The 11420-nt window shown below is 44.4% G+C and overlaps 2 protein-coding genes across 2 annotated transcripts in view; one reads left to right on the forward strand and one right to left on the reverse strand.

Annotated features, from left to right (window-relative positions):
* Positions 1-3042, forward strand: part of LOC148216953 (uncharacterized) — a 47580-nt gene extending 44538 nt beyond the window's left edge. Inside the window, exon 31 of the mRNA XM_088152647.1 lies at positions 350-3042. Coding sequence (XP_088008773.1) covers positions 350-432 — 83 coding nt within the window. The 3' untranslated portion in view covers positions 433-3042. The remainder of the gene's footprint in view (positions 1-349) is intronic.
* A 637-nt stretch (positions 3043-3679) lies between these two features.
* On the reverse strand, positions 3680-6883 carry LOC148216954 (uncharacterized). The gene is made up of 2 exons (XM_088151737.1): positions 5492-6883; positions 3680-3875 (listed from the first exon to the last, which is right to left on the reverse strand). The coding sequence occupies exons 1-2, from the start codon at positions 6881-6883 to the stop codon at positions 3858-3860; spliced, it is 1410 nt and encodes a 469-aa protein (XP_088007863.1). The 3' UTR covers positions 3680-3857.
* Between the last annotated feature and the right edge of the window lie 4537 nt (positions 6884-11420).

Consider the following 11420-nt stretch of genomic DNA (forward strand, 5'->3'; position numbering starts at 1 on the left):
ATAATTTGTTAAGTTATGATTGGATGACTTCACACATCATGCTTAGCTATAAACAATAATCTGCAGACTTCAAGGACCAGCTCATCCATTGCATTAAACCATAAAGAAGCAAACCATATAATGGCTTCACATGATATGTGAACCGAGCCATATTGTCTCTTTATATTATTCCATATATGCATGGATGAGGAAAAGTAAACTTGGTGGGATGACTTTGTACTGTGGGCATGGTCTACCCATTGTTCTTGAATCTGAGCTTGTATTGAATAAGATTCTTGAAAGAGCTTAAGTTATTCATGATCTAAAATGCAAGGAGCAGATCTTGATTCCTTTTATTTTCTCCATGTAGCATCAGCTTCAAACACATTATTCAGCTGGACACTTATGGCATTGTCTCTCACCACTGAAATCTCAATTCAGAAGTTTCTCTGAAAATATTGTTGTTTCCTCCCACCCTAACAATCATTGGTGATGGCACCCATAATAGTTTCAAAGTTCTACTACAAAAGCCATGTTGACCTCATAGAAAGATATCAGTCCTAAGTGGACTATGGTATGTGTCAAACTTTATGAAGAAAATCATTGCACCATCATTGAAGATGAATCTGCATTTATTGTTCCCCTTCTTATGCCCTAATTGTTCTTATTAGTTGATCATATTATGATCATATTTCCAATGCATGGAGATACTACCTTTCAACTGGAAAGCAGTTCTGATGAGGACTTGAAACAAATTCCTTTTGGCATCTGTGTTGGCAACTGGAGTTTCAGCAGCAGCATCACTGTTTGATTCCCAGCAAAGAGAAGAACAGGATTCGACTAGCTCAGACTGATTTTCTGAACACACCAACTGGCTGTCTCCTGGGTTGGAAGCTGGGTTAGGTAATTATTTCCAAAGATCCAAGCAGACACACATCTCTTCGATTCACTTTTGAACACCTAGTCCAGTATTGGCTCTGAGGCTGTTTGCTTTAATTGTCTCCTGTATATACCTTTCTCATTTCTTCATGATGAGAAAGTGCTTAGCCTCTCAGCAGAACTATCAAGTCACAACCAGCTATGGTAACACTGTTTGGAGCAATGCTGTTTTAGACTGGATGTATATTTCATAATGTATATGTGGGACAGAGTATTGTCCAAGTATTCTAGGACTCAGATTATCTGGAGTATCTCCCAACTTCTCTGGCACTGGCTTTTAGTGCTCTGACAGTATCACTTTGAATGTATTTCCTTACCATTTTAATTCAAATTTTAATTCAACTTCAGAGATGGAGCAGATTGAAAACTATGAAAGCTATGCCCACTTTGTAATTGCTCTTAAGCACTAGTTGATAGTGCTAATGACAAAGTAACATGTTTCTGGATGCTAGGGAATGATAGTCCTACAACAAAAGGCATATTTATCTCAAATTGACCTGGAAGCAACCAGTTTTTTAATGGGATGGGCGGTGACAAATTTGATACATAAATAAATATAGATAAATGAATAAAATTTCATATCCTCTAAACTCTACATCATCACAGAAGAATTTAAGTAGGAGTTTTCATCTTGCATAGTAGTTAAAACTTTAATTATATCACAGCTGTGGACTCTACATCCCTGAGGTTGCCTGCCCTACTCAGGTTTTGATATGTTGTATGTTTTGACGAGAGAGAAGAAAAAATTCTTAAATATATAAAGGAATAGTTGTATGAGCTAGATTCAATTATTTTCATTTTGACTAAGTCACATTTAGCTTTGTCCTGGCCCTGCCCACCCTTCTTAAGTACAGTCCGTGGTGTACCTGTCACTCAAAGGCCAGGTACAATGCTCTGCTCTCCTCTGCATCCCAAAAGATTGTGCACCCTGATTGTGCATCTTGGGAAGAATCTCATCCTCATGAAAAAGAAGTATGGATAACATGAAATGGATTGGGGGTAGGTGGGAATGGGCTTTTTACACAAACACCATGTACTGAAATAGTTTTTCCTTACAGAAAACTACAAATCAGATAGGCTTTAGTTATACATGTGGAAGCTGTGAGTTTATGGAGCTTCACTTGAGCATTTTAGGACAGAAATAATTGAAAGCACATTAGGGCATGTTCTGAAAGTGGATATAGTAAACCTCTTAATCTCACATTATTTGATGTTAAGCTTCCAGATTTTCCTCTTCCTAAATCATCCATATTTGTATACGACATATTATATTAATCTTTAAGTTGGTGACTGATTTTGAAGTTTGTACTTCCCTGTTTGCTGGAATGATGTGTCAGAGCTTCTAGGTTGACCAAATGATCTATGTGTTTATGAGCTGCCCCAAGAGAAATGACAGAGGGCCAATTCACAGAACCAGTGGAATGGCAATTCACGCAAAACCCATGGAAATGAGATTAGTGCTAAGGGGAATTTTCACATAAAGAGTACCAGGAATCTCAAAAGGTAATGGCTATATTTGCATGATACCATTATCAGAGTAAGACATATCTATTCATGGCTAACTTAACCACAATTATTCTTGATTTGCGTGACTCACTCAACCCTAAACTAACCACACAAGTTGGGAGCCCAAAATAAATGATGTTAAAATGTGGTTGGCCAGTTGGTGGTTCCATATATGCAGCCGCTGCATGGCAGCCAAACTCAGAAGAAATTAATTGGCTTGATGTCCGCTATGTTTAAGCAGTATCTAAACTGGTCAGAGAGCATGAGATCAATGGCTCTCAGGGGATCATAGAATCATTGGGTTGGACGGGACCCTGCAAGTCTTCTAGTCTAACCCAAACCTCTGCCCAGTGCAGAAATCCTTACTATCCCAGATAAATGGTTGTCCAGTCTTTTCTTGAAAACTTCCAATCCTGGTGTCAGAGTCTGCACACTCAGTCCCAAAGTTCAGTAAATCCTCTGGAGTCCAAAGAGTTCCATCACAGATTTCTTTATTCAGGAGAAGCGTACAGCACCATAGTTTGTTGAGTCTGCCTCAACATAGCAAAGCCTTGTCTTTTTAAGCCCAACTTCCCCCCCTTCTAGGTTTCTATTCCCGCTTTCAGCTCTTCGTGCCTTGCTCCAGTTCTCACACCTCCTGGCCTTGGATGTCTGGCTCAAGGTAGAGATAACGGCACTGGAGCAAGGCACGAAGAGCTGCAAGCGGGAATAGAAACCTAGAAGGGGGGGAAGTTGGGCTTAAAAAGACAAGGCTTTGCTATGTTGAGGCAGACTCAACAAACTATGATGCTGTGCGCTTCTCCTAAAATAAAGAAATCTGTAATGGAACTTTTTGGTCTCCAGAGGATTTACTGAACTTTGGGATTGAGTGTGCAGACTCTGACATTTTGTTGAGTCTCACCCCACTTTTCGAGGGATTTCTCCACGGTGGTGGTTTCCCCGGTAAATCCCTCGTAAAGTGGGGTGAGACTCAACAAAATGTCAGAGTCTGCACACTCAGTCCCAAAGTTCAGTAAATCCTCTGGAGTCCAAAGAGTTCCATCACAGATTTCTTTATTCAGGAGAAGCGTACAGCACCATAGTTTGTTGAGTCTGCCTCAACATAGCAAAGCCTTGTCTTTTTAAGCCCAACTTCCCCCCCTTCTAGGTTTCTATTCCCGCTTGCAGCTCTTCGTGCCTTGCTCCAGTTCTCACACCTCCTGGCCTTGGATGTCTGGCTCAAGATAGAGATAACGGCACCTGGCCTCCTCTTTCCCCCCCGCTTTTATGGCAGGTCAAGCAAACGGTTAGAATAACATTCCCAGCATTACACTATTGATCTATGATTAGCAATTAAAGCAAAAGTATAATTAGTAATTAAAGCATATTAAAACAATTGAAGAATCTGGTTTGCGTAGATCCTGACATGCCGCCCTCCAATAGAACGAATGTGCCTACATTCGGAAGAAAATCTGAAAAAGAAAATAGAAATACAAGAATGAACATTAAAATGTTTACTTAGGCTTGTCAGGGTACTTTGAGTGGAAACGATCAAGTAGTTTAGGTGCTTTAACATTAACACTGTCCACCCATTCGTGATGGGTTTTGGGAAAATGTTTCCATTGAATCAGGTACTGGAGTTTGCCTTTATGTTTTCTAGAGTCCAAAACGTCTTTTACTTCAAAGTGACTTTGTCCTTCAATCATGATAGGTGTTGGTGGAGATGGATCGGGATGCCAAGTTTCAGAGGGCTTGAATGCTTTCAGTAAATTTGCATGGAAAACAGGATGAATGTTTCTATAATGTTTTGGCAATGATAATTTAAATGCCACAGGGTTTATAACTTTCTCAATTGGGAAAGGTCCCACATATTTTGGAGCAAGTTTTTTAGATGGTTGGGAAGATTTCAAGTTTTTTGTAGAAAGCCAAACTAGGTCGCCTACCTTCCAAGGTGGGTTTGCAGTGCGTTTTTTATCGGCGAATTTTTTATGCTGGCTTTTTGCTTTTTCTAGAGATTTCACAATTAGTGGCCATAGAGTTATAATGTTGTTTATCCATTGGTCTGCTGAGAGTTCAGGGAGGTTTTTAAGAGGTAATTCTGGAAAAGGTGGAAAGTCCTGGCCAGATGCTATTTTGTATGGTGTAAATCCAGTGCTTTGATGCACTGTGTTGTTATAAGCTACTTCAGCAAAAGGAAGGAGCTCAGACCAATCATCCTGCTGATGATTTGTGAAACATCTTAAATATTGTTCCAATAAAGAGTTAATTTTCTCCGTAGATCCATCATTAATGGGAGGGGATATTTATTTTCTTTACAGATTGCATTGAGGCCCCTGTAATCTGTGCAGAGCCTCAAGCTTCCATCTTTCTTTTCCCGAAATAATACGGGAGCTGCCATGTGTGATTTAGCTGGCTGTATAAATCCCCTTGCCAGGTTTGTGTCTATAAATTCCCTCAGAGCAGCAAGCTCTTTCTGGGTCATTGAATAAGTTTTCTTTTTGGGGAATTTAGCTCCTGGCTGAATCTCTATGGCACAGTCAGTGTCTCTGTGGGGAGGCAGTGTGTCTGCTTCTTTCTTGCTGGACACAGCCTGTAAATCCCTGTAGGGTTCAGGAATGTCTTTAAGGGACTCTGGGTCCAAATCTAGTGATCTGTTCATGCTGCTAGCTGTTGCCGCAGTTTCTGTTCTTCCTGACTGCTCAGGTCCCAAATAAATTCCATCTGCAAATTGCAGCTGCCCCGTCTTCCAAAAAACACGGGGATCCCACTTTTTCACCCAGTTCGCTCCGAGGATCAGGGCGTAATTCCCTAGAGGAGCCCCTAAGCATTTAAGAGTCTCTTTGTGGGTCCCCACTTGCAGCTCGAAAGGCTCCGTGCGATACAGCACCGCCCCTCCCCCTGCTTTGGAGCCATCCAGCTGGGTGAACACTATCGGGGTCTTTATTCTTTTCACCCTTAGCTCCAACGCGTTCACCAGTATGGGACTGATCAAACAGCGTGAGCAGCCGGTATCCATTAGCGCGGTTAGCGTGGCTTTGTACTCTGTTCTGAGCGCTGAAATAGTCACTTTAAGGGTGGTAACACTCACCGACTCATCGTCATCGGAGTCGTCTTCCTCCTCCTCCGGCTCCGCCTTGGGTTCGTGAGCAGGCTTGTCGGCCTCGACGCTTGCCTCTTGCTCTTTTCCCACCGATCCAGTTTTGTAGATGACGAGGTCTGGGAACGGCGATTCTGTGCCTGCCGCCGCGGTTCCCTTTTTCCCTTTCGCGCCGGCTTTTTGCGCTGCTCCAGCGGGCTTTCTCGCCTCCCCCCCCCGTGCGGGTGGCGGTTTAGGACAGGAAGGCGCCAGATGACCCGGCTCGCCGCAGCGGAAGCAAACGCGATCGGCCGCTCTAGGACTTCTCTCGTCTCCTCCCCTCGATGGTTGTCTTCGGGACGTCGGCGCCGGGGCGCTGGGCCTCCTGCCGAAGTCCGGGTCCACTCTTCTCCACCGGGCTTCGACGTTCCCCGCGTGCTGGATCCATCCGTCTAGGGAGTTCGGGTCTCCCCGGGCGAACGCCAGCTTCCAGAGATCGCGACGCATCCCTTGCTGGAAGCAGTCAATTTTGAACTGCTCCGGCCAATCAGGAAGCAGCCCCGCAACGCCGCGAAACTCCAGGGCGTACTCGCCGAGGCTACGGGTTCCCTGACGCAGCGTGCTCAGTTGCGCCCGGGCGCGGGTGACGACCCCGGGGTCCTCAAATCTCCTGCGAAGGGCGGTCAGGAACCCCCCCAGGCGGTTTAGTTCCGGCGCTCGTGCCGCTCGGAGCTGGATCAGCCACTCCCCCGCCTTGCCGGTGAACGCTCTGCAGATGTAGAGTACGCGCTCCCGGTCGGAGGCGAAAAGATGCCCCGTCTGCTCCATGCATATGGTGATCTGCGCCATGAAGCTGGGTACTTCCTTCGGGTCCCCGCTAAATTTTTCGGTCAACCCCCAGCGCTTTAAAAGGGCATCTTGCTGGGCTTGGATTGGGGCCACCCTCCGAGGTACCATCGGGGCGGGCGCAGGTGGCGGGGCTGGGCCTGCCGGAGGACCCGGTGCTGCCGGAGCTGGGGGGGTGGCAGGTGTGGTTGGTGGGGCTATCCGCGAACCCTCTAGCCCTTCTTCTTCGGCCCCCCCCTCTGCGCCCGGGCTTTGGTACAGACCTGAACGACGGACGAGCTCGATCATCCTCATCAGCTCCCTCTTCATCATGGTGTTTTCCGATTGCAGGATCTGCACGCAATCTTCTAGGGTCCCCCTCCGGGTGGATTCAGCTCTTCCTGTCGTCAGGGCCCAGCGCTTATCAGGCTCCATGTCTAGGAATGACATCTCCCCCGTCAGCTCTTCCATGCTCCACAACTTAGTTTTGCGCCGGTTGGGCTTCCGTGGCGCCGGGAGAGACGGGTAGGTGCCGGTCAGGGATTCCTCCCCCACGGATCCACCTACAGCCCCGGCCATGGGCATTCCTCCTCCATTTCCGCAGCCGCGGTCGGCTTTTCAAGGGATTTCTCCACGGTGGTGGTTTCCCCGGTAAATCCCTCGTAAAGTGGGGTGAGACTCAACAAAATGTCAGAGTCTGCACACTCAGTCCCAAAGTTCAGTAAATCCTCTGGAGTCCAAAGAGTTCCATCACAGATTTCTTTATTCAGGAGAAGCGTACAGCACCATAGTTTGTTGAGTCTGCCTCAACATAGCAAAGCCTTGTCTTTTTAAGCCCAACTTCCCCCCCTTCTAGGTTTCTATTCCCGCTTGCAGCTCTTCGTGCCTTGCTCCAGTTCTCACACCTCCTGGCCTTGGATGTCTGGCTCAAGATAGAGATAACGGCACCTGGCCTCCTCTTTCCCCCCCTTTTATGGCAGGTCAAGCAAATGGTTAGAATAACATTCCCAGCATTACACTATTGATCTATGATTAGCAATTAAAGCAAAAGTATAATTAGTAATTAAAGCATATTAAAACAATTGAAGAATCTGGTTTGCGTAGATCCTGACACCTGGGGTACCCATGATTTCAGGAAGCGGCATGTTCCATGGTTTAATAGCTCTCACAGTCAGGAAATTCCTCATTTTGAGTTTGGATATCTCATTGTAGAGCTTCCACCCATTGGTTTTTGTTTTACCTTGGGGTGTTGTGGGGAATAAATCAACACCCTCTGCCCTGTGACACCCCTTCAAGTATTGGAAGGCTGCCTTCATGTCTCCCTGTAGCCTTCTCTTTGTAGGATTTAGCCTCCAAGCCCCTTACTATCCTTGTTGCTTTTCTCTGCACACTTTCCAGTTCCTCAGCATCCTTTTTGTATTGTGGTGACCAGAACTGGACCCAGTATTCCAGGTGTGGTCTGGCCAATGCAGCTAAGAGCGGTACTATCACTTCCCGTGATCTGGGCACTATACTGCTATTGATGCAGCCCTAAATTTATTGGCTCTTTTGGCAGCTGCGGCACATTGTTGGCTCATCCTTAATCTGTGGTCTACAAAGACACCCAGATCCTTCTTCCAAGTACTACAGTACTGCTGATCCAGGCACCCCTGTCTTGTGCACCTTGTTCTGCCTTAATAAGTCCAGAACCTTACATTTCTCACCACTAAATAACATTTTGTTGGGTAGGGCCCAATGTTCAAGTCTGTCAAGTTCCTTTTGAATGCTGACCTTGTCCTCTAGGGTGTAAGCTATCCCCCAGAGTTGTGTCATCTGCAAATTTTATGAGTATCCCTTCTATTCCCTCATCTAGGTAATTGATTAATATTTGAAGAGTACTGGGCCCAGGATAAACTCTGAGGTACCCCATTACATACGCCTGTCCATGTGGACATAGATCCACTAAGAACCACGGGTTGATTATGGTTGTTCAGCCAACTGCGAATCCATCTGGTAGTGAGGCTATCCATCCCAGACAGTTCCAGTTTATCAAGAAGGAGGCCATGGCCTACCTTATCAAAAGCTTTACTGAAGTCTAAGTACACTACATCTACAACATTTCCTTGGTCCATTAATCTAGTCATTGTTATCAAAGAAAGCAATAAGATTTGTCTGGCGCAATTTGTTTTTAACAAATCCATGCTGGCTTCTGGTAATCACCCTGTTCATTTAGAAGTGCTTGCTAACCCAATGCTTGATGATCATTTCCATGACTTTCTCAGATATTGATGTCAAGCTGATTGGTCTGTAGTTTCCTGGATCTACTTCCCTTTTTTAAAATATTGGAACAACCTCTCCAGTCTTCTGGCACTTCCCTGTGCTCCAGGATTGCTCAGAGATTTCAGTCAGTGGCTCTGGATGAGGTCCACCAGTTCTTTAACACCCTGGGATGTAACCCATCTGGTTCTTTTGTTTCTCAATTTATTGGTCCAACCATGCCAGTTTCATCAGCCATCTCCCTTTTTCCCCCCCTCTCTCTCTTTGGCATTGTTTGTGTCTGGAAATTATTGTGTCTGTCCCTCAATTATCTAATTTTTCAGAATTTTCCAGTTCTCCTGAAATGTTTTTCTCCTCAGGATTTTCATTCAGGGAATCCTTCCTACTTTTTCTCTTAGCTCATTGAGGTCCACTCTCTTGAAGCCTGGAACGCTATTCTGGCTACCTTCAGCTCTCCCTGCTTGCAATGCGGTGAATTCCAGGATTACCTGGTCACTCCCTCCAAGGTCCCTGCCACTTCCACTTCTCCAACTAACTTTTTCCCTGTTAGTAAGTATTAAGTCCAATACAGCTGATCCCTTCTTGACCTTTTGAATAATGAGGTTGTCTGCAAGGTATGTCAAGAGTCTGTTAGATCTCCTGCTTCCTGCAGAGTTTGATGAAAGGGCTTTAATGATTATCCATATGCCTTTGGGAAGTTGAATACCATCTCAGGGCTTGTCTGAAAACAGGTTAGGCCCTGTTAGATTACGGTCAGTGCTGGCGGTGGGAATAATACCTTCTCTTCCTGAATCATCAAAATGGCTGAGCTTGGCGGAGTTGGGTGCTCCAGCACTGTGGAAGAGCAGGCTGCCTAAGAAAATTGCAGGCCCCTACGCTACCGTCTCCCCCTGCCCCAATCTGAGCCTTTCCCGAGGCATCAACACAGCAGAGTTGCCAATAAAGCAGCAACCTTGACCCAGGTGTGGGAGGAAAGGCATGTCTTTGGAGCTCTCCAGGCACCAGTGAACAGAGAAGTGCAGCAGCCTCCCCAAAAAGAGCAGATGTTTTTCTTCAAAGGAAGTGGATGGTCCCGAGAAAAAGAGAAGTACAGAGGCCCACCAAGGACAGCGTGGCTTGGAAAGAGGCAAGAGCTGTACATGCTGGCCATTAGAAAGCAACAACAGTGAAGAAACAAGTAGAAGAAATCCTGGAGAGAGGAAATAAAAGAGAACAGGCTCTGTAAGAAGAATACATTGATGTATAATAGCGATAGCATAGATGTAATAATAATAATGTAGAGAGGTAATTGTAATAGTGACAGTAATAATATAGAAGTAATAGTAATATAGAGATAACTGTCATTGTCATAATAGAAGGAATAGGACTAGAAATAAAGAATAGGATAGCGGTAATAGGAAGCACTCCCATATAGATTTGTAAGTTTTATACTTCAGTTTTATAGAATACCTTTGTTTTATAAAATAAAAAGTCTCCCCACTCCTTAAAAAAAGAAACCGCCTTGTCCAGGGTCCACTGCTTTTGGGTCTCTCTCGAGTCTGAGTCGGTCTAATTAGGTCTGGTTTAAAAAAGAACCTGTGACAAGCATAAGTTGCCATTTTGAAGTGTGATGGAGGACAAGTCTTCAAATGGCTGATGCTGGGCTCCTTGTCTTGTTTCACTGAATGAAACTGTTGTGGTAAATTCAATGAACTGTGGTTAAATAAACCATGGATGAGCACAAAATGAAAACTGAGCCATTGTTAGGTAAATTACACTTTATCTAGGTGTTCACCAAAGGGCACAATTTTTGCCTTTGTTAGCCTGCCTGGCAAATTCTTGACCCCTCTGAAATTGAGTCTTGCTCACCTTCCCACCTCTTCCTACCTCTCAAACCTATTCCGTAAGCTGTTAATTTAAAAGCCTGCAGAAGTCATGGGATTTCTGTCCCAAACCCTGAAAGATAATTTGCTAGAAACAGAAAGAGCCAGGCAGTTTAGTGTCAGGATCAACTTTAATACATTGCAGATCTCCAAGTTCCTAAGCTGACACTTGATTCTAGAAAATGGAGGAAACAGAAGCTAAAAACACATAAAAGATCACTTTTGGAAGACAGTTTTTGTAATTAAAAAAATTAATACAATTGAGTGAAAAGTCAGATAACTAGCACTTTTTAACAATTTTCCAGAAGTTGCTTGCAAATTTTCAATGTAATAAGGGCCTCTGAAAGGCTGGATTTTTCCCCCCGGGAATGCTTATCACAAGAGGCTATTTAAGAGTTGGATAGATGATAGATAGATAGGTAGATAGATATACGGAAGAAATGAAACCAAAAGTCAGGTACAAGTAGGGTTACCAGATATCCAGCAAAAGGTGGACATGTTCTCCTTGTTGTCCTTCTGTCCTGTGTCTGGCAGGCTTAGCCTTAAAATCAAATATTGTCTGTTTTTTTGAGTGTCTTATTTGTTTTTTTGGGGGGACTATTTTCATAACAGTAGTCATTCAAGCTTTTGTGTATTGTGACCTTGTAAATTGTCTGCTTCTTTCTTTCCCTCCGTCAAGAGACTCAACAGCCTAGATTGACCTTATTTAATTTATTTCCTGATTCCAGCAATCAGCTTCAATCCAGCCCCTTCAAATCTATGATCACTGGAGTCTGTAGATCCCTTGACTCATCATACGTTTCTATGGTAAAATCTGGAAAGCACATCATTGTCAATTCTATATTATCACTAGCATATGTTCTTGAAAATAAAGATTTGTTGGAAAAATCTTCAGATCACTGGTAACCCTAGGAGACTATGTTATCTGTGTTAAAGGGTTGAAGGTTGGTTCTTGTTCACCTCCTTACCTGCCTAGATAAATTTTCAAACAGAATGTA

Source organism: Python bivittatus, unplaced genomic scaffold (assembly GCF_059951505.1).
Source record: "Python bivittatus isolate LINGU-HERP-01145 unplaced genomic scaffold, Pbiv_v1 ctg000030_np1212, whole genome shotgun sequence".
Taxonomy (NCBI): domain Eukaryota; kingdom Metazoa; phylum Chordata; class Lepidosauria; order Squamata; family Pythonidae; genus Python; species Python bivittatus.

Coding starts and splice junctions, on each gene's coding strand:
- LOC148216954 (XM_088151737.1), bottom strand. CDS start 6,883: ATGGCCGGGGCTGTAGGTGGATCCGTGGGGGAGGAATCCCTGACCGGC.